Source organism: Grampus griseus (genome assembly GCF_964374135.1).
Source record: "Grampus griseus genome assembly, chromosome: 9".
NCBI classification, from domain to species: Eukaryota; Metazoa; Chordata; class Mammalia; order Artiodactyla; family Delphinidae; genus Grampus; species Grampus griseus.
Genome location: NC_139003.1, coordinates 28,291,905 through 28,316,456, shown reverse-complemented (window position 1 = coordinate 28,316,456; position 24,552 = coordinate 28,291,905). Strand labels below are relative to the sequence as shown.

The 24,552-nt window shown below is 43.0% G+C and overlaps 1 protein-coding gene and 1 pseudogene across 3 annotated transcripts in view; one reads left to right on the top strand and one right to left on the bottom strand.

The window, feature by feature from the left end:
- Positions 1–2,234: 2,234 nt before the first annotated feature.
- AASS (aminoadipate-semialdehyde synthase) overlaps positions 2,235–24,552 on the bottom strand; it is a 70,890-nt gene continuing 48,572 nt past the window's right edge. The window contains exons 19-24 of one of the 2 annotated variants that reach the window (XM_082661637.1): positions 17,643–17,810; positions 10,144–10,239; positions 7,873–7,988; positions 7,120–7,208; positions 6,432–6,608; positions 2,235–4,753 (exon numbers count right to left, since the gene is read on the bottom strand). In XM_082661637.1, coding sequence (XP_082517763.1) covers positions 4,635–4,753; positions 6,432–6,608; positions 7,120–7,208; positions 7,873–7,988; positions 10,144–10,239; positions 17,643–17,810 — 765 coding nt within the window. In that variant the 3' untranslated portion in view covers positions 2,235–4,634. The remainder of the gene's footprint in view (positions 4,754–6,431; positions 6,609–7,119; positions 7,209–7,872; positions 7,989–10,143; positions 10,240–17,642; positions 17,811–24,552) is intronic. The other variant, XM_082661638.1, reaches the window with a different exon arrangement.
- LOC309827670 (alpha-N-acetylgalactosaminide alpha-2,6-sialyltransferase 5-like) lies at positions 13,316–13,712 on the top strand (annotated as a pseudogene). Its single transcript has one exon. The product of its transcript is annotated as an alpha-N-acetylgalactosaminide alpha-2,6-sialyltransferase 5-like (transcript).

The following is a 24,552-nucleotide window of genomic DNA, read 5'->3' as shown; positions in this document are numbered from 1 at the left end:
TTGATTATCTATCATCCACTCACTGGCTAATTGCAAAATATTCTTGTATATTAGAGGTTTCCTCCTCATTAGTACAATATTGGTGTGTTAGGGTAGGTGGTATTAAATGTTAAGGCATATAAATAAAACACACTACACTGGTTTTAAAAATCTGGACATCCGGGATTTCCCTGGTGGCGCAGTGGTTAAGAATCCGCCTGCCAACACAGGGAACACGGGTTCGAGCCCTGGTCCGGGAAAATCCCACATGCCGCGAAGCAACTAAGCCCGTGGACCACAACTACTGAGCCCACGCGCCTAGAGCCTGTGCTCTGCAACAAGAGAAGCCACCACAATGAGAAGCTCGGGCACTGCCGCGAAGAGTGGCCCCTGCTCGCCGCAATTAGAGAGAGCCTGCATGCAGCAACGAAGACCCAATGCAGCCAAAAATTTTAAAAATAAATAAATTTATATATATAAAACAAATCTGGACATCCTTGGCATTAAAGTTAACAAGTTTCTTAAGGTAATCATTTTTAAAAAGAAAAAATAAGATTTGGAAGTGGGAGTAAGAAAAATTGTGTGTGAGATTGAAACTTCTTGTTACGTACACAACAAACTCCTAATCAGCCTGTCACCTGGGACACATTCTAACCAGCTCAAGACACACAGCCTGACCTTTGAAAAACTTCCCGGATATGCTAATTTGTAATCCTTTCCTCTGAAGCTTTGGACATGACTTTCTCAGATTCCTATTATCTTGCTTCAATCCTAGGGGAGTTGCTTTAGTTCTGAATTATCCACATGAGAAATGAACCGATGCAAGTAATTTTTTCCTTGCTGCTAAACTGTTTAATGAAGGTATGTATTGAAAACTATAGCATTAAGTTTCCTAATGGAAACTATTAGAGAAGTCTCTTACAGCACTTTTACTTCAGGTAAGTGTTTTAAAGGACTCGGGAGGTTAAAAGCACACTTCTTGGGCTTTTTAGAGAGTAAATGAAAAAATTCCACATTTTGTTTACACAGTATGTCTAGTTCTAATCTCACAGGATACATAAAAATGTTCAAAGAACCACCTGGAGAAAAAAAAATGAAATGGTTAGACAATAACTAAGGCCAATGAGGAAACATTGATAACTGGGGTCATTTACTGTATATTCACAGAATCCACCTACATGCCACTCTCCTTCTGGGGTGCCTTCCTGTGGCAGATTGTATTTTCCAAAAATAGCTCAACAATAGCTTTCAGCCCACATGTGACTCATTGAAACTCATCCCAGTGAGAGGTGGATCTATGGTCCCTTGCCTTGAATCTGGATGGACTTGTGACTACAATGAAAGTGATGCTACGTGATTTCTGAGGTTAAGTCGTAAAAGGCAACACAGCATCTGCCTGGTTCCCTTTATAACCATGCTGTGAGTTACTGCTGTCTTCAGTTTATGGAAAAGGAAACAGCTAGTATGTTGTAGGACTAATCACACTACTTCTCAGAGAAACTTCTGTCTCATGAGTCTAGGGTGAGGAAAGCTGGACATATAAATATCAGTATTATCTGGAGGAAGCCAAAAAAGTTAGAAAGACCTGGAAGATGTGAGCATTAAGTCTACCGAAATGGTTAGACCAGGGATTCCCAAACTGTGGCTCAGGGGCCACATGCTTCTAAGTACAGTATAATCTACCCATCCATACCCAGATCCTACCACCACCACCTTTACTATTGAAATTTCTGGTAGAAAACTTGTTACTGAGAGCCAATGCCGTGTTTCACTCTATATATCTTTACTCAAGCTTACTGACATTTCCTTTTCTAGCACTAACGTTAGACAGCCCCCCTTCAATCATATCCCCTTTATCACTCAGTTAAAGCCCAAACTAGTTATTATATTATCTCAGTGGGTTCCTGCTCCCACCCAAGGTGCTAGTGCCCTAGTTCCCATGCCATCTGGGTGCTCATCCAGACTGGGGGTGGAATCAATGCAACACAAGCGTTATTTCCTAACTGATGATGTTAAAATCAATGTTGTGGTTAAAAACAAAAAACTTTCATAACAGTTATGTCTTTACTTGTTAATAGATTACTGATCTCCATTATTGATATTTTTGGCAGGTGGGACCAGCTCGTAATCAACTTTGATCCTTTTCCAAAAGCATAGATGCTTTCTCAACTGCCATGTGTCCCACATACAATACCTGCTTATTTCGATGGCAGGATGTTTCATATGCCAGAATATGAGCACAGTCCCTCAGAAAGTTTAATTTTTATCCCTAAAGAGAAACATTCCTTTCCTCCAAGGAGAAACAAAGTTTTATTTGTACATCTTGGTACCTAATTCACACAGCATGCGGTTCACACAAAGTGCACAATTCAGTGATTTTTAGCATATTCACAGAGTTGCACCTCCATTACCACAATCAACTCTACACTTTCATCTCCCCCCAAAAACCCCCAAACTCATTAGCAGTCACTCCCACTTGCCCCCAAACCCCCCAGCCCTAGGCAACCACTAATCTACTTTCTCCATATAGAGATTTGACTATTCTGGACATTTCAAACAAATGAAATCATACAATATGTGGCTTTTCATGCTTGACTTCTTTCACTTAATATTTATCCATGTTGTAGCAAGTAACTGTACTTAATCTCTTTTTAATTGCCAAATAATATTCCATTGTATGGATATGCCACAGTTTGTTTATTCATTTATTATTGGATGTGCAGTTGACTTGTTTTGATTTCTGGCTGTAATGAATAATGCTGCTACGAACATCTGTTTACAAGGTGTTGCGTGGACATATTTTCATTTCTCTAATACCAAAGAGTGGAATTACTGGATCATATGGTAACTCTATGTTTAACCATTTGAGGAACTGCCAAACTGTTTTTCCAAGCAGTTGTACCATTTTGTATTTCCACCTGCAGTTTATGAGGGCTCCAATTTCTCCACATCTTCACCAGCACTTATTATTTTTTCACAGTAGCTATCCTGGTGACTTTGAAGTGGTATCTCATTGTAGGTTTGATTTGTATTTCCCTGATAGCTAATGTACATTAAGCATCTTTTCATGTGCTTATTGGCCTTTTGTATGTCTTCTTTGGAGAACTGTTAATTGCGATCCTTCGTCCATTTATTTTAATTGGGCTCTTTGACTTTTTCTTGAATACAGTAGTTCTTTACCTATTCTAAGTACAAGTTCTTCTCTCACTTGGTATATGATTTGCAAACATTTTTTCTCATTCTATGGGTTGTCTTTTGCCTTCTTGAGGTATTCTTGGAAGCACAGAAGTTTTTAATCATGATGATACCCAATTTATCTTTCAGTGCTTGTGCTTTTGGTGTCATTTATTTAAGAAAGCACTGCCTAATCCAAGGTCATAGAGATTTACACCTAGGATTTCATCTAAAAGTTTTATAGTGTTTGCTCTCATATTTAGGTATTTGGTCCATTTTGAGATAATTTTTATATGTGCTGTGAGGTAGGGAGTCCAACTTTATTCTTTTGTATGTGGATATCCAGTTGTTTCAGCACAAGTTGATGAAAAGATTATTTTCCTCAATTGAATTGTCCTAGCACCTTTTTCAAAAGTCAATTGACTGTAAATATGAGTTCTTTCTGGACTCTCAATCTATTGCTATTTTACACTTTTTCTTAGAATTGTTTTCTTAATATTACTTTTGCTTCATTCATTGATATTGTATACAAATACAATTTTTGAATATTAATCCTGTATCATGCAACTTTGCTGATCTCATGTATTAGTTCTAATGTTTTCTTAGAGTATTCCTTTGAATTTTCTTTGTATAACATTAGAGATAGTTTTACATCTTCCTTTCCAATCTGGATGTCCTTTACTTCATGTTCTTGCCTAATTGCCCAGCTATACCCTCCAGTACAAGTTGAATGGAAATGGCAAGAGTATACATCCTTGTCTTGTTTCTGGTTTTAGGGGGGAATCCTTCAGTCTTTCATCATTAACTATGATACTAGCTATGGTTTTTTCATAGATGCCCTTTATGAGGTTGAAGAATTCCCTTCTATTCCTAGTTTGTTGAGTGTTTTTATCATAAAAGTGTGTTGGATTTGTTAATGCTTTTCCTGTGCCTAATGAGGTGACCATGTGGATTTTGATTTAGTCTTACCTATTTCCTTCTCCAAACATTAAAAGAAAGCTATAAGAAATGTCACTTTCTAAATGAATCATCATTTTACAAAAAGGCATAAAATAGTATTATTGCAAAGCTTTGGTGATCTAAAAGCATCCAACTGAATCCGTTAGAAAAATAAAGCTGCATGAAGAAATTTTTTTCTTACTAAAAAGATAAAACTTCATCTGCTAATTATCGGAAAATGTATTCTTGTAAGAAAAAAGTTGCATAATAAATTAACAAGTAGTATAATCATTGTCACTTTTACATACACATGAAAAAATACATGATAGAATTATTAAAGTTCCCTGGTAATTACTGGCATCTCTTGTTCCAAATGTTTTCATATTAAAATAGAGATTTATATTTCAAAAACACCATTGTATTGACTTAATCAAAACATATCATGCTTTATGTTTTAAAATATCACATTAGCAAGCATGTTTGTGGCCTAAAAGTTCAGAGCTGTGTTGGCTGGGAAGATAAAAACAAAATATAATTCTCAATTACGGTTTGATTGTGCTCTGTGTAGTATACATAATGCCCTCTGCTTTAATTCGCTCCAGTATTGGTCCATAGATCTCCTTTGAAAAGGGCCCCATCAGGCCTTTAGCTTGAATTTCACCTAGAAGAAAATAAATTTGTAGTTACCATTTTAAAGGTGGTATGAAAGGTTAACTTCTACAGCAAGAGTCTCCATACAGCAGTAAACTGTGAGTCAACAAGTTGTTGGAGGCCTAGGGATTTTTCAAAATAGCAGCTTAAATGTCCCCTACTAAATTATTACTTTGGGACTTCCCTGGTGGTCCAGTGGGTAAGACTCTGCGTTCCCCATTCAGGGGACCTGGGTTCGATCCCTGGTCGGGGAGCTAGATCCCACATGCATGCCGCAACTAGTAGTTCGCATGCTGCAACTAAGAAGTCCACATGCCACAACTAAGAGCCCACATGCCGCAATGAAGATCCTGTGTGCCGCAACTAAGACCCGGCGCAGCCAAAATAAATACATAAATATTTTTTTAAATTATTACTTAATCAACACTGTAAGAAAAAGCAGTTAATTGAAAGCACAGCTGGAGTTAGGGACAGAGTCTGAATTTATACACTTAACTGCATTAACTACCAAATCAGAGAATAAAGTCTAGTAAGAAAGTAAAGTCAACCTAACGGGTCTGCTTTATTTGCTGATGTCATTTTTTAAAAAGCATGAGACCAACAGAATGAAATTAAAACCAGTCTGGTTATTTGGGCACTGGCATCTGTTAGGGTGGCTGAAAGAGTAAGTCTGGGCACTTTCCTTAAAGACTATGATGCCCTCATCCCTCATCACTTCTTCACTCTGGTTCCTCAATAACTAAGTAGGTGGTTTAATTTTTTTTCTTTTTTTTTTTGCGGTACGCGGGCCTCTCACTGCTGTGGCCTCTCCCGTTGCGGAGCACAGGCTCCGGACGCGCAGGCTCAGCGGCCATGGCTCACGGGCCCAGCCACTCCGCGGCATGTGGGATCTTCCCGGACCAGGGCACGAACCCGTGTCCCCTGCATCGGCAGGCAGACTCTCAACCACTGCATCACCAGGGAAGCCCTAGGTGGTTTAGCTAATATGATACTGTACGTTTTTTCCCCATTATTTCCCATTTATGTTTTGATGTTTTTTACTCCCCTCACACCTTCACAGGGGCCAAAGGGGTGTCATATTCAGAGCTGATGCTTATTGAATGCAAACATCATCTTAAGGGGAGAGTGGAGAGTTGAAATTTGAATTCATTTAGTTCAAAATATATATTTAGTATTGATAGTATGTTGAGACATGAGGATTAATAAAATGTGGCCTATATTTTTGAAGATCTGGAAATGAATACCCTCTGCTATTTCAGTGTTACCCCAAAAATACAAAAAAATAAGGAAAGAAAAGAAGGCAGTTAACATTCCCTGGGGAACCCCTCTATGTGGTAGGAGCTTTATGTATGATTTCACTTTAGTGTCACAACAACCCTACGAATTAGTCATGACAATCCCCACTTTAAAGATGAAGGAACTCTGACTCAGAGGTGCTAAGTAACTTGCACCCCATCACTCAGTCATCTTGCGACTGAGCTGGGACAGAAATCAGGTCTAACTCCAAAGCCAAGGTTTTTTATTCATCACAACGTGATCTCCCAGTCAGCCAGCCCTTAGATCTTCTGAACTGGCTCACTTTTAGTGAAAGCTATTGTCATACTCAAGACTAATTATTTGACATCCAGGCCCTGAATGACTTGGAGATAATATGGAGACAAACTTGGTCCCCCAGTGAAAGAACTTACCATCAAGTAACATCTTGGCTGCCATAGCAGTGGGTAACCCCACAGTTTTAGCCATAGCTGAAAAACCATTGACATCCCCGTAAACCACAAGATCAATAGTTTTATTTTCTAAATGTCCAGAAGGATGTCTGATTCCAAAGTTGTCTCTCATCACAATCATATCTTTCTCTCCAGGGCCTTAAAATAAATAAACATACAGTTTAAAATGTCACTATCATTACAACTCCAGTAGCGTACTTCATCCCCCTGCGCCTGCCCTTCTGCTCTCGTTTCCCTTCCCATTATGTATATCCTTAAACAATTATGTATACTGCTTTTTAGCCCAAAGACCAAATTAAAAATTCAAGGAAATGATAACTCTCACCAGGTTCCTCTGTCTAGGTGGGTATCACTGTAACCTGGTTACAGACACGAGGGCACTGCTGTAGAGGCCGTCCCTGCTTCTCCCCAAAACGCTCCTTCAGCATTTCCCTTAACGTGTCAAAAATTAAAAGTAAAACTAATGATTTTTTCCTTTGTCATATTACCCAAGTTCACTCTTACTTAATAGTTCTCTTATCCTCCCCTCTGGAAAAACAGTCTGCGTGTTCTTTCCCCATTCCCACTGTGTAGCTCCCGCCCTTCAGTCTAATTCACTGGTTCTTATGATTCCTCTGCTGGGATGTTTAGCCAATAGCCCACAGCCTACCATAGGAAAGCTTCATGGCCAAATGCTTGGAGAGTGCATCCACGAGAGACTCTGCCCGAGGGACTTGTTCATCCCCAAGCAAGCCCAACCTGAGAAGCACGAGAGATGGCTGCATTAGTTCAAGTCCTATACATATGCTCAGTTGGGAAGCAGAAGGGAACGCTCACTGGATTTTATCTTGAAAGGGCAGAATCACAAGACGACAGTTCAAGTTATAGGACTCTCAAGTTATTGTAAAATAATAATAATGAGAGTAATGTTTTAACCGTTAGAATCATCCCCAGACTCTCCCAGGAGTGTTGCCTGGAGCTAGACCTGATGCACTGTAAGTACACACTGTTGCAAAGCTTTTCATGAGATTAACTTACAGGTTAGTTCTCCCACATGAAGGATACCAGCAGAATGGGCCACAGCCACATGAATAAGTGTTGTAAAGTAGTTAAAGGAAGACTGGGAGAATGTCCTACAGGAGAGAAAAAATATCCCACCTTTCTCAGGAACTGAGTAGTGAAGCTGCTCAAAAATAAGTATTTCCCAAGTTATAATTGCCATTGACTTTCTCGCTTTACCTACTTTTCATCCCCACGTGAACATGGTACGTGGTAATCTCTGTACAACAGGCCAACATTAGAGCAGCAAATTAATCAAAGACAATGTAAAATGTTTGCTTCTATCTTGACTTTTCTTTGACTAGAAAGCACTAAGTAATCATTGATCCAGTATTTTGCTCTAGGTTGACTGGTGGGTACCTACCATTCAACAGCCTCCAGCTGGGTATTGTCTCCTTCTAGTTTCTTAAAGACAGCTTCCTTAAGCACATCACACTTGGAGGAGGGTGAAATTCCCACTAGATCACAGAGGAGTTCTTTCTGGTTATTAGAAAAACAAAGATACAAATTCTAAGCTCCAAATAAAATAAAAAATGAGTTGAGAAATTATCCTATTAAGACATTGGACCTCAAAAGAACCTCAAATTTTAAATTAGAAATAATTAGAAATAGTAAATTGTGGCACACACATGTGCATACACACATCTGCACACCCACACATCAATAAATGGGTATTTCAGAATGATATTTCAGCAATAAAAGAGTCATGACACCAAATCAATACCAAAAAGGTGACACCATATTTACCATCACATTGACTACCTTTGCAGGTCCTCTCTATCACCTTATCCCTCATTATCCCTCACCGTCTAGAAGTCAATTTTGGCCAGGATAGAGTGAAAGGGACTTATTGCTGTGGTTGCTAGTAGCAACTAGAGTTCTTTTGTAGGTTCAAGAAATGAGGAAAATTGTGCAGATAATAAAATCTCAAAGGACGAGCACTTAAACAGTGGTCATAGCTTTTTCTAATTTCTAAACAAGACTTTTTCCAGGCTCCCAAGGAAAATGTTATGCTCTAGATTAAGGATCAACAAACTAGTTCACAGGCCAAATTGAGCTCACCACCCGGTTTTGTAAATAAAAAGTTTTATTGGAACATAGCCATGCTCATTTGTTTACGAGCAGTCTGAACTGAGTAGCCTGACAGAGACCACATGACCCATAAAAGCCTAAAAAATTTACAATCTGGTCTTTTACCAAAAACAAAAAAAACGTTTGCCAGCCCCTGTTCTAGACTGTAGCTACCAAGACAAGGGGACCAGCCACAAGAATGCCTGCACCAACCTTCCCAATCAAACTGCCTCAATATCAGATTCACTATGGGTATTTATTCACTCCTGTCCAACAAGTAAGTTTATGAAATCTGAAACTTAGATTGAAAAGACTCTCAGATACACAAAAGAACTGAATTTAAAAGCAACTGGTGGGCTTCCCTGGTGGCTCAGTGGTTGAGAATCTGCCTGCCAATGCAGGGGACACGGGTTCGAGCCCTGGTCTGGGAGGATCCCACGTGCCGCGGAGCAACTAGGCCCGTGAGCCACAACTACTGAGCCTGCGCGTCTGGAGCTCGTGCTCCGCAACAAGAGAGGCCGCGACAGTGAGAGGCCCGCGCACCGCGATGAAGAGTGGCCCCCGCTCACCGCAACTGGAGAAAGCTCTCGCACAGAAACGAAGACCCAACACAGCCAAAAATAATAAATTAATTAATTAATTTTTTTTAAAAAAGCAACTGGCTAACCAGAATACCCAAGATCCAAGTTTCTTTGGGACACTTAATGGGATTAGCAGTATTGATTCTTTTCTCTTTGTGATAAATTTCTAGCATTTCTATTGGAATATGGGCACATTAATTTAAGTTGAATGACCAGCTGGTAACAAGTTAATTCCTGGCAGTTAGTGGAAGCTCTAGATTTTAATACAACACAGATATGGGCATAAACTCAGTAATTAAAAACTCAGATTACGCATGGTTACAAATGGTCAAATAAAGGAACGAATGGGATTCGGGCGTTGGGAATCTAGTTCTGCGATACCAGCCGGAGCTCTCCTGCTTTCTCAGTTTCAGGAGGCCCAAGCTTAACTCCTGTCATGGGGTCACCACTCAGACAAGCGGCAGAGCCCAGAGCACAGTGCAGAGAGCAAGCGCATCTCTGCTCAGGGCTGAGGGAGCAATCAAGTGGTAGAAGTTGCAGCAGGAAACGGGCCCCGAGAGTCAGCCTCCGTGTGCTCTCCATCCTCCGCAAACAATGAAGTGTGGAAAGGGGGGCTTTGGGGCTAGGACTTAACTTCCTGCACATAAGTCACAGAATGGGTTCTTTGCTGGTCCAAACCCACGTTCAAACCTGACCATTTCAGAAGGCATTTCTTTTTTTTTTTTTTTTTTTTTTTTGTGGTACGCGGGCCTCTCACTGTTGTGGCCTCTCCCATTGCGGAGCACAGGCTCCGGACGCGCAGGCTCAGCGGCCATGGCTCACGGGCCCAGCCGCTCCGTGGCCTGTGGGATCTTCCCGGACCGGGGCACGAACCGGTGTACCCTGCATCGGCAGGCGGACTCTCAACCACTGCGCCACCAGGGAAGCCCTCAGAAGGCATTTCTGAAGAGCAGCAGACAATGTATAATTCCGGAGTCACTCACCCAGGTGAGCGGATTGGCATCAGGTCGAAGGGCAGGAAATGCATCTCTGTTTATAAGACCCAATTTTACAAATCCATTCAAGGCTTTGGCATATCCCTGTAACAAGAGTTATTAAGCAATATATAAAAATTTGTCTTCAAAGAAAAACATTTTTTAATTTCTTGAAAATAAGGACCTATTTTTGTAGTTCATTTAGAAAACAGGCTGAGAATAGCCATTTGTGCTGCTAGTATTGATGCAGTCACCCTCGGGTTCAAACCAAAATCAGCAGCGTCACAACAATTCCACTGGTTTACACAAGAGCCCTTGCAAAACGTGGGTCTTTACTTTTGTTTCTGGGTAACATGCGAGTGGTGTTTTCTGACAGCATAAGGGAAAGTTTCATCTTGTGTTACATGCTCAGGTCAGCAGAACTGTATTTAATAGAATAGTTGTTCTCTCTCTTATAATGGAAGAAGGAGCTTGTAAGAATATCTCCCAACGAAGATAATCCATCCTACTGATTAAGAGCCATTATCCTAACGTATACAAGGAGCAAGGGGGAAAGGCAGGCATCAGAGAGGTATTTCTAAAATGCCATCACGCTGATAGAAATTCCTCACATGTCCTTCATTCTCTACAGGACAGGCCGAGGTTCTTGGCACTGTTATGTAGAACCCATCCCAATAAACCCCTCCAGCCTGACTCACTAATCATCCTCTCCACCACTCACCATCCTCCAAACAAGCTGCTGTGCTCTTCCAGAGACCTGGGGCTCGGTGCACGCTGCTCCCATGCTTGGAACATGGTAACCCCTCTTTCTCATCTATGAAATGTTTACTTTTCTCTTAAGACCCAGCTCAGCACACATACTGAGCTCCCTAGGTGAGTGGGCACTCCCTTCTTCTCTGTATTCCTGTAGCATTTTGTACATACGCACTCAACACAAACTGTAATTAATTGTCTATTCAGCTGCTGAACGGCAGGCATAGAAAGTATGTGTATGTGTGTCCTTCAACCCCATGTCCTCACCCCATTATCCATCATTCCAATATGCTGAAAGAGAACAAATGACTGGATGAATAGATTCTGAATGAAGATGAAGTGAAGGAGGATCATAATGTATGTTCTCCTGTGAGCAAGTTACACTGGGGGCCGGGAGGGAGGGGGGATTGGAAAGCCAAAATAAGGAGCTTTATAGCCACTGCAACTGAGAGACAGCAGGTGGGGGGAGGAGAAGAAGAAGAAGAAGAGAAGAAGGGCAGGAAATTATTTCAGGAAGCAGTAAAATTATTAAGATATAAAATAGTTCCTGTTGCCACTGGATGTTTCACAGTTTAATGTGTGAATTCTCACACGTCTGAACGGCTGTATTATTCAAACTGTCCAAAGTTACTAATTAAAGAATTAAAATTCATTTGCTCTAACCCAATGTAAATATACTTCAAAGAGGAGAAGCAAAAAAGCAATACCCCGAGCCTGCTTCTAGGATCTGATGAATGCTGGGGGCCCCTTCTTCCAACATCTCAAATACTGAGACATTTCTCAGCTATTTCTTCATCTCAGAAATAATTTTATGGTGACCTCTAGAAATGAATTTATTATGTGTATTCATTTATCACTAAGTACTTAGCAAAGTGCTGCCATGTGTGAGACTTGTGCTAGGGGCTGAGGCCACAGAGACGAAAAATGCAGTCCCTACCCATGAAGACACTACAGTCCAGGAGAAGGGTCAGATAAGTCCAACAAATAAGGCCTGGCCCATAGTGAGCAAAACCACGACCACTGAGGACTACGACACACTGGGCTATCACAGGTGCTACGACAGGTAAACGCCGAGCTGTGGGCACACAAGGAGGGGAACTCACGTAGATGTCGGGGAAGGGAGTCAAGGAGAGGAATTAAGAAAGATCCTGTAAGGTGATACAAGCTGGGTCTGGAAGGACTCAGGTGACAGGCAGGTGCAGGAGAGAAGTCAAGGTCTCCCTGTCATACTTGGGTGACAGGGTCTCATCTCTAACGCTGGAAAGAATCTTCAGGTTACTGAAGGGTTGCTGACATTGCTCAGGACGTGAACTCTATGACATCTTCCATCCTCTGGGGTTCTGTGGGGATGGCTCTCATCCATGCACATCCTTGAGAGCTTTAGTTAATTCTTAAATCTCAAAATCCTCTATTTCTGGGTCTATATGTTTGGCAGGAGCCTAAATCTATTGGAAAATCCTAACTCCTGAAACCCCTAGGGAAAAGAAACAGAATCAAGAATCTGTCAGATCTGAGGACAGTATGGCTGCAATTCACACTAGAATTTCTGCTGTGCTTGAAGGCTTCTGAAGCATCCATGGTTCCTCGATCTCCTTAGGATGCTGTCACTGACAATTCCTTTAATTCCTAGACAATGAGGACATCGCATTCATGAGAGCACAGGTACCGTGGAATCTCACAGGGCATCGAGATCTGAAATCAGGTCTCTAATTTTTAGAGATCTCTGTATTTTAGGTACGCTGGTTGTAGTGGGTTGAGTAGTGTATCCCTCATAACTCACGGCCACTCAGAACCTCAGAGTATGACCTTATGTGGCTCTTTGCAAATATAATTAGTTAAGGACCTCAGTATGAAGCGACCTATATTCGGGGTCCTAAATCCAGTGCCTGGTGTCCTGATAAGAAGAGGAGAGGACACAGTGATATAAACAAGAGAAGGTGGTATGAGGATGGAGACAAAGAGATGGGACCAGTATGTCTACAAGTTAAAGAACATCAACAGTCGCCAGCAACCACCAGAAGTGAGGCGAGAGTGGCAAGGGACAGTTTCTCCCTCGACGCCTCCAGAAGGCTTGCCCTGCCCACACTTTGATTTCAGACTGTGACCTCCTGGATAGTGAGAGAATAAATTTCCATCGTTTTAAGTTTGTAGTAATTTATTATAACCACCCTAGGAAACAATTACACTCATTGTCTCAATCTGGTCACACTTGTAACTACTCTTTAGTGATTACAAAACGTGTGCTGGAATCTCTGCAACGGCGGTGCTTCCTGGGTCCCGCGGCGGCTTCCCTGGTGAGTCAGGCGTGGCTGGCTGCTGGGCAAAAATCAGACCCGCCTCTGTCCCATCACCCACGACGGAAACCCTCCAAGAAAAAGTGGTCCCAGATGCGTGTGCCTGAGGATTCCGCACGAAAGAGGTGCCCAAAATGAAGACCCTGACGCGCCCGGGGCTGGCAATATGTTTTGCGCTCACCAGCACGTTCACCAGCTTGCAGCTCGTGTACAGCGGCCTTGGCGGCCAGAAGGAGCAGCCCCCGCAGCAGCAGCCGGCAGCGGCGACCGGCAGCGGCGACCGGCAGCGCGCAGCGGCCCGCAGAGAGCAGCCCCCTGCCGCGCCCCGAGGCCCCCGCGCGACCGCGGTCACTGCAAGGATACCTTGGCGTGGCGGACCACAAGGAAGATCTCCAACACTTGGCTCAGCACTGGCTGGTTCACAATGACGATTGCCCTGGAGCTCTGCGACAGGACCAATGTTTATGGCATGGATCCCCAAGACTTCTGCAGGGTTCCCAACCACCCTTCAGTACCTTATCACTATTATGAACCTTTTGGACCTGATGAATGTGCAATGTACCTCTCCCGTGAGTGAGGACGGAAGGGTAGTCATCACCGCTTTATCACAGAGAAAGGAGCCTTTAAGGACTACGCGCGAGGCTTCCCTGGTGGCGCAGTGGTTGAGAGTCCGCCTGCCGATGCAGGGGACACGGGTCCGTGCCCCGGTCTGGGAGGATCCCACATGCCGCGGAGCGGCTGGGCCCGTGAGCCATGGCCGCTGAGCCTGCGCGTCCGGAGCCTGTGCTCCGCAACGAGAAAGAACTGGGCACAGACATTAAATTTTCACTTTTCTCAACCAGACCGGAAACCAGAATCGCTTGCTAGAAGTCATCCTGAGAACAAACCTGTGTTCTGAGGAAAGTGTGTGGCCAGACTGAAATCCCAAGTACCCTCTGTATCAGACATCGGGCCCCTGAACTTCCTGAGTCACCAGACATGGAAGAGGAACAGAACTGGTCGCAGGGGTAGCTGCACTCCTCAAGAAGTGCCATGTACAGCTGCCTCTGAGGCCTGACTGCAAAGCAGTGCAGCTGGTTTACAAGGGGAAATTCCAGAACTAATACACCCTAATGAGTGCTGTCCCTTTCAAGAGGGGTGACCTTAGGACCTGAACACTCATTTCAATGATGCTGCCGTGGCTAAAAACATTTTGGATCTCTTTAAGTATTGCCTTTGAAACTGAGACACGAGCAACTCAACATTAGTTGTATTCCTTTGTAGAAATATCACGTTAAGAGTCATTTTTCTATCAGATTGTATCCTAACCTGAACCTTTGTCATCTGTTGGACTCTGTGTGGTTTGTAAAAAGCAGCCTTGAAAGTATGGACATGACTTCTGAAGAGTACATCTTTACTAAAACTAAAAATAGAATTACCATATGACCCAGCAATCCCACTCCTGGGCATATACCCAGAGAAAAGACATACACACCCCAATGTTTATTGTAGCACTATTTACAATAGCCAGGTCATGGAAGCAACCTAAATGCCCATTGACAGACGAATGGATAAAGAAGATGTGGTACCTATATACAATGGAATATAACTCAGCCATAAAAAGGAACAAAATTGGGTCATTTGTAGAGATGTGGATGGACCTAGAGACTGTCATACAGAATGAAGTAAGTCAGAAAGAGAAAAACAAATATCGTGTATTAACGCATATATGTGGAATCTAGAAAAATGGTTCAGATAAACTGGTTTGCAAGGCAGAAATAGAGACACAGATGTAGAGAACAAATGTATGGACACCAAAGGGGGAAAGCGGGGAGTTAGGGGGGATGAACTGAGAGACTGAGATTGACATGTATACACTAATATGTATAAAATAGATAACTAATAGGAACCTGCTGTATAAAAATAAAGAAATAAAATTTTTAAAAAAAGAGTACATCTTTACTGACTTTCAAAAGCAACTGCCCAATATTTATTTATTGAGAGTTTTTTAGTGTGCTCTAGGTCAGTATTTTTATAGATTATGATTATGTGGTAATTTATCCTTCCTAGTTCTTTAATCCTGAATGATGGTTGGAAAAGGCCCGGAACAGGGAGAGACGAGTTGCCGTGTTCACAGTGCTCACTGTTAGCATGTGATGGTATTTGGCTTGGAGATGTTGTGTTGCGTTTTTTGAACCCTCAGGCTTCAAGAACAGCTATGACGTTTTCCAAAGTGCAGAAATGCTCCAAGTGACAAAATTGAAAACCAAAAACTTGTTCATTCAAACAAAAAAGATACCAACAAGAGAAACTTAAAGACAATTTGCTTTAGTAATAATTGATGTAGGTCACTTCACTTAAGCCCTAGTTTCCTCTTCTGCAGAATGATATCACTGTACCAGAGGACCTCTTAAGTTTCATTCCAGATCTGAAATTCTCTCAACAAGCCTCTCGTTGACCCATGTAAGGACTTTGCACTTGGAATGATGGAGCTCCCACAGTAGCAGAAGCCTTATTTTAGGGGGTCTTTTATATCCCCCTACTACCTATCCCCCTCTTGTGGTTAAAAGCATACCTCCTCCCCAGACCCCATTGGCAGAAATCCATCCCCTGCTTCTCTGGTGCTTCTTGCACCAAAAAGAGTTGGCGGGGGAGAGAATTTTCATGCTTTTCCTTGGTGACAAGAATAAGGAACTGCACTTCTATGAGTTTTTGAGGAGAAGAGAATATAAGGAGATTCCCCATTATACTGCTCATTTATCCTATGAACTATTCAGATTCACTCACTGCAAATCTTACATTATGTTCACTGCCATTCCTTGGTGTTCAGGAGTATAAAGGACTCATTTTACTTAGAACCAAGATCAAACAGTATGACAGATTTTCATTTATGCAAGTAACATTGTTCAAAAATAGCCTTTAAAAAATATACCAATGTTTTCTTTACACATGGCTTAGGAGGCATTAATTCCTCTAATGCCAAATTTGAAGGCGTCAGCAAATATTATGTATGGGGACTGACGTTGTTTTACAAAACATGACCTGGTTTGTGATTAAAGAAGCTTTCTCACGTTAAAAAATAAAAAATAAAACCATTTTTAAAAATGTGTACTGGACATTCGTATTTATGGTCCTAGTAGCTACACTCCATTTTATGTAAAAACATTTCAGATTCACTCTGGGGAAAGTGACGCTGACTACATCGTCAGCACTGGGGACATAAAACAGGGGCCAAAGCTGATTGGCACCTTTTATTGCACTAACCTCAGGGGCTAATGAGACAAAAACTCGACTTCTGGCTGTGAAGAAGTACTTTTTCTTTCTCACTGGATTTGAACCTAAGAGGCTGCCACCATCTTGCCATCCCTGTGAAACAGGGGACGCAGCCAATGCTTGAAGGAAGAGCTGAGAGGTGAAGAGAAACTACTATGTGCCAGCGAGGTCATAACCCTCAAACCTCAGTACACCTGAAGCTGACCCTTCACCTGCCCCCCTTCTCCTGAGTCAAGAATTCCCTTTTTGCCCCAGCCACGCTGAGTTGTCTCCTGAAATGGTCAATCAAAAGAGCCCTGAGGGGAGAGCAGCTCAGGGCTCTGTGACCACCTAGAGCAGTGGGATAGCGAGGGTGGGAGGGAGACGCAAGAGGGAGGGGATATGGGGATATATGTATATGTATAACTGATTCACTTTGTTATAAAGCAGAAACTAACATGCCATTGTAAAGCAATTATACTCCAATAAAGATGTTTAAAAAAACCCAATTTTTAAGTAAAATATTTACATATAGAGTAAAAAAAAGAAAGAAAGAAAAGAGCCCTGAGAAAAAAAGATGCCAATCTGGTTTGTTTGTTTTGTTTTTTGTACATTACAAAATGCTCACCATGAAAAGTCAATTACCATCTGTCCCCATACAACGATACTACATTATTATGGACTACATTTCATACCCGTGACATGTACATTTCATACCTGACTCATTCATTTTGTAACTGGAAATCTGTACCTCTTAATAGCCCTCACCTATTTCCCCTTCCCTCTGGAAGCTACCTGTTTATTCTGTGTATCTAAGACTTTGTTTTTCTCTTTTTTAACATTTGTTCATTTATTTTGTTTTTAAATTCCACATATAAGTGAAATCATATGGTATTTGTCTTTCTCTGACTTATTTCATTTAGCATAACACCCTCCAGGTCCATCCATGTTGTTGCAAATGACAAGAGTTCATTCTTTTTTACAACTGAGTGATATTCCACTGCGTGTGTGTGTGTGTGTCTGTGTGTATGTATACACCACATCTTCTTTATCCATTTGTCTATTGATGGGCACTTAGCTTGCTTCCTTATCTTGGTTATTGTAAATAGTAAGCATAGGGGTGCCAGTCTGGTTTATCATCTTAATTATTTCAATTATGAAGAAAAATTAAGTGTTCACATCACTTATATCAAAACAGGCAACATGATCATCTCAGATAGAGCCACTTACCTTGTACCTCAGCGTCCCCCGTAATAAAGTGTGAGCAGACGGAATGCCATAAATCTCAGCATATTTGGTACTGTCTCTGTTAGGATAACTTTCCAAATTCAATCCAGGGAAATAATCCATAGGAGTAACCGAATCCAGAAAGGAGACACCCCCGACCACATTCACAACCTGAGGAACATTGAAAAGGCACACGTGGGGTTAAGAAAGTGCATTCCTCTTTGGATTCACCTGCATTCGTTTCATAAGGAAGAAATCCAGGTTTTACAAGAAAGCAATAGGGGATTTGAAAAAAAAAATGTAATGAAACTACGCTAATCAACATCCCATATTCAAGCTGTTCTACTAATATCATAATTCACAAGGCCATTGTTCTCCCAAGCTTTAAAATCTGACTTAAAGCATTTCGTTTTTTACTCAGATCTTGTTTCTGATTTTTCCTTGCCCCTGGATGAGATGGCACTGGATTATGTCTCAGTAGAGTTTTGTTTTGTTTTTAAATAAACAATACGCTATAAGCAACAGATACTCAAAGTGGCTTCTGTGCTCAAACAGCAATGGCCACGTTCTCACTCTGTTCTTTCTCTTCACTCCCATCCCCCTTCTCGAATGCTCGCTACATCAGGCACCAGTCTTGCACATCCATTCACACAGCTAGCATTTACGGACCACCTGCTACGTGTGTGCCAGGATCACACCTGGGAATAAGGACAGTGATGGATAAGATTCAACTCCTGCCTCCGTGCAATCCTTTGTTCATTGAACAAACCTTTACTTAATGTCTACCAAGACCCAGGAGCTGCACTAGAGCAACAATAAAGTGCTACAGCCTGGACTAGTCAACCAACATGTGTACGTTGGGAAATGGAGTGGGGGAGATGCCCTCTCACAAGGACAATGCAATGAACATACAGTGAAACTCAAAAAAAAAATACCACCTCCTGATCTTACTGCCTCTGAGGAGTTATGTCACCGATTCCCAAGCTCTTCTGATTTCTCAGTAATCCTCGTTCTTACATCTCTCCCCCCATCATACACAATCAAAATGCAGTGAAGCATTTTTTCCCGTTAATTTTGATTAAAGGGCTAAATTTTTCTTTCAGTTTGTGAGGTTGATGATCATCCTTGAGATCATGGAAAACATTCTGGAGTAATAAAATCAGGGCTGAGAATCCTGGTGGAACTAGACTTTTTGTCCTGCTTGCACCACTGGAAACAATCTCTGACCACATCTAAAAGCTGCACGAGAAAACACTGCACAAGGGAGCTGGTGACGTACCTTCTGGCGGAGTCTGAGCAATTTGCTCAAAGGAGTCTTCAGCTAAACTTAATGGTTCACAGGGTTTATTTGTAGGGAGGTTCTGCGTATGTCTTGGTATGAAAGGGAAAATGGAAAGGTATGTATATGTATAGCTGAAGCCCCAGAAGGAAACGGGCAGTGCTGACCACAGAGTCATGCCTGGAGGGGCCTCCGCAGTCAAAGCCTCACTTTGAAGAGCACCAAGGACCATCAAAAATCCCAAGAGTGAGGGGCTTCCCTGGTGGCGCAGTGGTTGGCGGTCCGCCTGCCGATGCAGGGGACACGGGTTCGTGCCCCTGTCTGGGAGGATCCCACATGCCGTGGAGCGGCTGGACCCATAAGCCATGGCCGCTGAGCCTGCGCGTCCAGAGCCTGTGCTCCGCAACAGGAGAGGCCACAGTGGTGAGAGGCCCGCGTACAGCAAAAAACAAAACAAAACAAAACAAAAAAATCCCAAGAGTGGGAATCAGAAGAAAGTGAGGAATGCTTTTCATTTAAGTTTCTTGTCAAACTCTTCTGAACTTCACAGTAAACATTTCCTGAAGAGCAATTTCTGTACTTTTTCTTTAAAACAAATTTCTTCCATCAGGATTCTAAATTTTTTTTAAAAGTCTAATAAAGAGGCAAATGTTGACTTTTACGGTCTTCCCCCCTATCTCTCTTCTACAACCTATGGCAATTCTAAAGTTTGGTTTACTTGTTTGCAGGTTACGGATTTTTAAAGAAAAATTCAATAAAGACCGCTATATTCCAGCACTGTACTAATCAGAAATAAATCAGCTGGTTCCTAAGTCTATCACGAGGTCCTTGTAAAGAAAACAGGGAAAATATAAGCTGAATGGTAACGATCCGTTTAGAGACTGACGGCTGCTAAAGGAACCTGACCCCAAAATCACTGGGTCATTTGATATCAATTCAGAGTTGTATTTCTAATGTCCTATCATGGGATTCATTAATAAGCCCCCCCCACATGACAGATAAGAAAGAGAGGCATATTTATCCATTTGCCAGAGAATATGCATTTTTTTTCTGACTCAACAATGATTCCATCCAAGACCCACTCCCAGCAGAAACAGTGGCTCAGTACTCGCTGCTGGTGCAGACTGCTCTAAGTGTGACTCTTCCCCACACATGCGTCCACACCCACACGTCCCCCAACCGCTGAGAACCACTGACAATAAGCTGGATTACTAAACCAACAAGACATTTAACACAGGCAATATACGGACAAGCATTTATGAGGGCCCACTGTGTGCCAGGTGCCTTATATACATTACCTTTAATCCACGCAATAACCCACTTTTCAGAGGTGAAAACTGAGGCTGATAGTCACCCCGGGGCAGATTTAAACCCATGTCTATTTGACTCCAGTGTCCGTGTTCTTTCTACTATATGATACTGTCCCCTTAATTGTGCTCATCTGTGGATCAGTAGTTTGAAAAGGATGTGAATTGACTAGGTACAGCATTCCTGATCATGCCACCAGTGATGCTCCTGAAAATTGAGTTAAGAATGGCTGCAGGTGGGCTTCCCTGGTGGCGCAGTGGTTAAGAATCCGCCTGCCAATGCAGGGGACACTGGTTCGAGTCCTGGTCCGGGAAGATCCCACATACCGCGGAGCAACTAAGCCCGTGTACCACAACTACTGAGCCTGCGCTCTATAGCCCGCAAACCACAACTACTGAAGCCCGTGAGCCACAACTACTGAAGCCTGCGCACCTAGAGCCCATGCTCCGCAACAAGAGAAGTCACTGCAATGAGATGCCTGTGCACTGCAACGAAGAGTAGCCCCCGCTTGCCGCAACTAGAGAAAGCCCATGTGCAGCAACAAAGACCCAGCATAGCCAAAAATAATAAATAAAATAAATAAATTTAAAAAAAAAAGAATGGCTGCAGGCAATAGAGAGCAGCAGCTACAGAGGGAAGGCTGGGTGCTACAGTCAAGGGAGGGGAAGGCAATAGGAAGAGAGCCAGAAAACCTATCTCAAATCTGTGTTTGCAGAGCGAGCACGATCCTTACTTAGTGTATTTGTTTAGCTTGGGAGTGGCTTGGGATAGGAGGCTGAAGGAGATGATGGCGAAGGTCTGCCATGTCACCCCCAGGTGTCACCAATGTCCCACCACCCATGGAGGGAACAGAACTCAGAGAAGACACAGTCACTGTCTCCAAACATGTGGAAGGAAATCAGATGCATTAGAAACAGGATTAGAAGTTAGAAGTTAGCAGTAGAACCAGAGGTAAATCTTGTCCTACATCCTTGCAGTTATTTCCAATGAGATACATCCTAATTCCTAGGCTACTGCCTGAGTTGCTGGAAAAGTTTAAGGTTTCAACTTAAAAGCAGAAGCCAGGGGTTTCTCTGGTGGCGCAGTGGTTGAGAGTCCGCCTGCCGATGCAGGGGACATGGGTTCGTGCCCTGGTCTGGGAAGATCCCACAGGCCACGGAGCGGCTGGGCCCGTGAGCCATGGCCGCTGAGCCTGCGCGTCCGGAGCCTGTGCTCCGCAACGGGAGAGGCCACAACAGTGAGAGGCCCGCGTACCGCAAAAAATAAATAAATAAATAAATAAAAGCAGAAGCCAGAGAAGTCACCTGGCTCCCCCATGATGATTCTGTGCATTACATAAGGCCTGCTCCATGGTGGAGGGTGATGGTGACAGAGGCAATGGAGGAACAAGAGAGGTTTTGAGATGTTTAACAATGGGTGAGAAGACAGATCGACACACTTGAATTACTGAGTGAATAATACAGCATCTGGAAAAAGTGTTAGATACAGACAACCAAAGTGTGGGAGTTCAGACAAAAGAATAGTGAACAGGGGCTGGAGTGGTCAGGAGGAGCTGCGTCCACAAGAGGAGACCTTGAAAAAAGTATGATTTTAGCAAAGAGAAGAAAAGCATCGTGTTTTCTCTGGGTGTCCTCCACAGTGTCAGGGAGATGCAAAAAGCACTCCTCTTTTACAAAAGGAGTTCAGGATAAAAGGGAAAAACTTCAAATTCAACAAATACAACTTTTGCTGCCTGAAAATAACCTCTTGCTTTTCCTGAGCTCCTACCACCATTAATTTCTTTATGCAGCTGATGTTTGCTAGGGGCTTAGGACACGCCCAGAGATCTGCTGTGTGGCAGATTGTAATCTATATGACCCCACTGAGCCCTACCGCAAGAACCCTGCAAGGCTGGTGTGATTATGCTTACCTTCAGGCAAGGAGCTCAAAGCTCAGAGAGATGAAATGATTGCTCTAGTGCCACCCAGCCAGCCATGGCAGAGCTAGAGGACCAAGTCAGACACACTGGTATCAGGTTCCATGCTCTTTCTGTTGCACATTGCATTCCACTGACCTCCTTGTTATCATCTTTATCTCTTTTTTTTTGTGGTACACGGGCCTCTCACTGTTGTGGCCTCTCCCGTTGCGGAGCACAGGCTCCAGACATGCAGGCACAGCAGCCATGGCTCACGGGCCCAGCCGCTCCGTGGCATGTGGGATCTTCCCAGACCGGGGCATGAACCCGCATCCCCTGCATTGGCAGGTGGACTCTCAACCACTGCGCCATCAGGGAAGCCCTCTTTATCTTTTATATGGCCTCCTGAGAATAAGCATTTTACCCAGTTGAAGCAAGAATTCTTCCTGCATTCACATGTGAGTTTATACCAAACATAGGCCAGTCTCTGTTCCATGATTGCAGAAGGTAGAAGGGGCAGTTGAAGAGGAGATCGGCAGTGGCATAGAAAAGGGCGTGTGTCTGGTAGAACGTGAGACTGAGACCCAAACCTTCATGATTCTTAGAATTGGAGAACTAGATTGCCTGGCCTTTGGTGACACTGAGGGATGTCAGCACTTGGACCACAACTCAAGGGTTCTGTTTCATATCCTGAACCATGTGAATGTGTCTTTCCAGAATCAAGGTCAAGTGTCTTGCTTGTCCAGTAGTGTTTTCAGTGCAGCTGTGGCCCTCTGGTCACTAAGTCAGTCCATCTCAAATTCAGCTGCACATTAGAACCATTTGGGAAGTTTTTAAAGATCCCCAAGCCCAAGCAAGTCAGAACCTCTGGGGATGAGGCCCAGACAGCAGGATTTTTTTAAGCGCCTTGGTGACTCCAGTGTTCGGCCACGGCTGTGAGCCGCGCTCACAGGTACAGAAGTCGATGGCTGACAATGACATTCACCTTAAGAGATTCTTTCAATTTACTCCGGTTTTTACACGAAATACACTTAGATCACAGATACACTGAGAACTTATAATACTGCTGCCAGAATAATCTTTGTTAAGACCCACATCCGATCAAGTAATTCATCGCTCCCTGCAGAGCTGGGACTACGGTGAGGTGAGTGAGGTGCTTAGGGCACAAAATATAAAGAGGAAGCCTTGGTCTAGTTATGTTTGTTCCTAAATGTGAGTCTTTCCTTACAGTCAAGAGCATAAACTACGAAAGCAGACAGATGTGATTTGGACACTGCTGAGCACAGTCATGAGTGGCAGTGTCTCTGCCAGGCTGGCGCCTTCTTATCCCTCAAGGCTGAGCACATCTTCTCTTCCCTGTTAATTTTCCTCTCCCTGACCTCCTCACCAAGGTCAAGTCAAAAGTCAATTGAACCTTGGGGTAAGAGAGGAATAAAGACACAGACCTACTAGAGAACGGACTTGAGGATATGGGGAGGGGGCAGGGTGAGCTGTGACAAAGCGAGACAGAGGCATGGACATATATACACTTATGTACTTATATACACATATATACACATGGACATATATTACGTTTGGACATATATACACCAAACGTAAGGTAGATAGCTAGTGGGAAGCAGCCGCATAGCACAGGGAGATCAGCTTGGTGCTTTGTGACCGCCTGGAGGGGTGGGATAGGGAGGGTGGGAGGGAGGGAGACGCAAGAGGGAAGAGATATGGGAACATATGTACATGTATAATTGATTCACTTTGTTATAAAGCAGAAACCAACACACCATTGTAAAGCAATTATACTCCAATAAAGATGTTAAAAAAAAAAAAGTCAATTGGCCTCTCATCTGCATCGCTGTGGCACTTTAGCATACTTTGGAACTCTCATTGAATTATACCTATTTATTCTACTGTCTGCCTTTCCTGCCGTGAAGCGATCTGGTAAAAGAGGGGGAAAAAAGGCTTTAGAGTTAGTTAGATCTGGGTTTGAATCCCAGCTGCATGACTGTGAACATTCTCTTTGCGCCACAGTTTCCTTATAGTAAAATGATGAAAACAGTACTAAACTCAGAGCGCTCTTACGTTCTGCCACACAGCAGCTGGGAAGAAATCTTAGTTTCCTTCCTTGACCCATCACACCCTCCATTCCGAGAGCTACCCCCATTCTAGTTGTGAGTTCTCTGAGATCAGAAACTTCATTCAGCATGACAACCTTTAGTGCCTTGGCCCAAGTCTAGCACATAGTAGGGATTCAGTAAATGTTTGTCAGGCTGAAATAAACTGCAAGATGACCAGTAGTTATGCACGCAGAGAAGTTAAGAAGTGAGTGTTTCAACGGCAGAAACAACTTGCAAGAGGGCAAAGAGGAAAGAATGAGCCTGGGCTTTGCTGGGAACCGTGAGGAGACCACACGGAATGGAACAGTAAACACACACTGG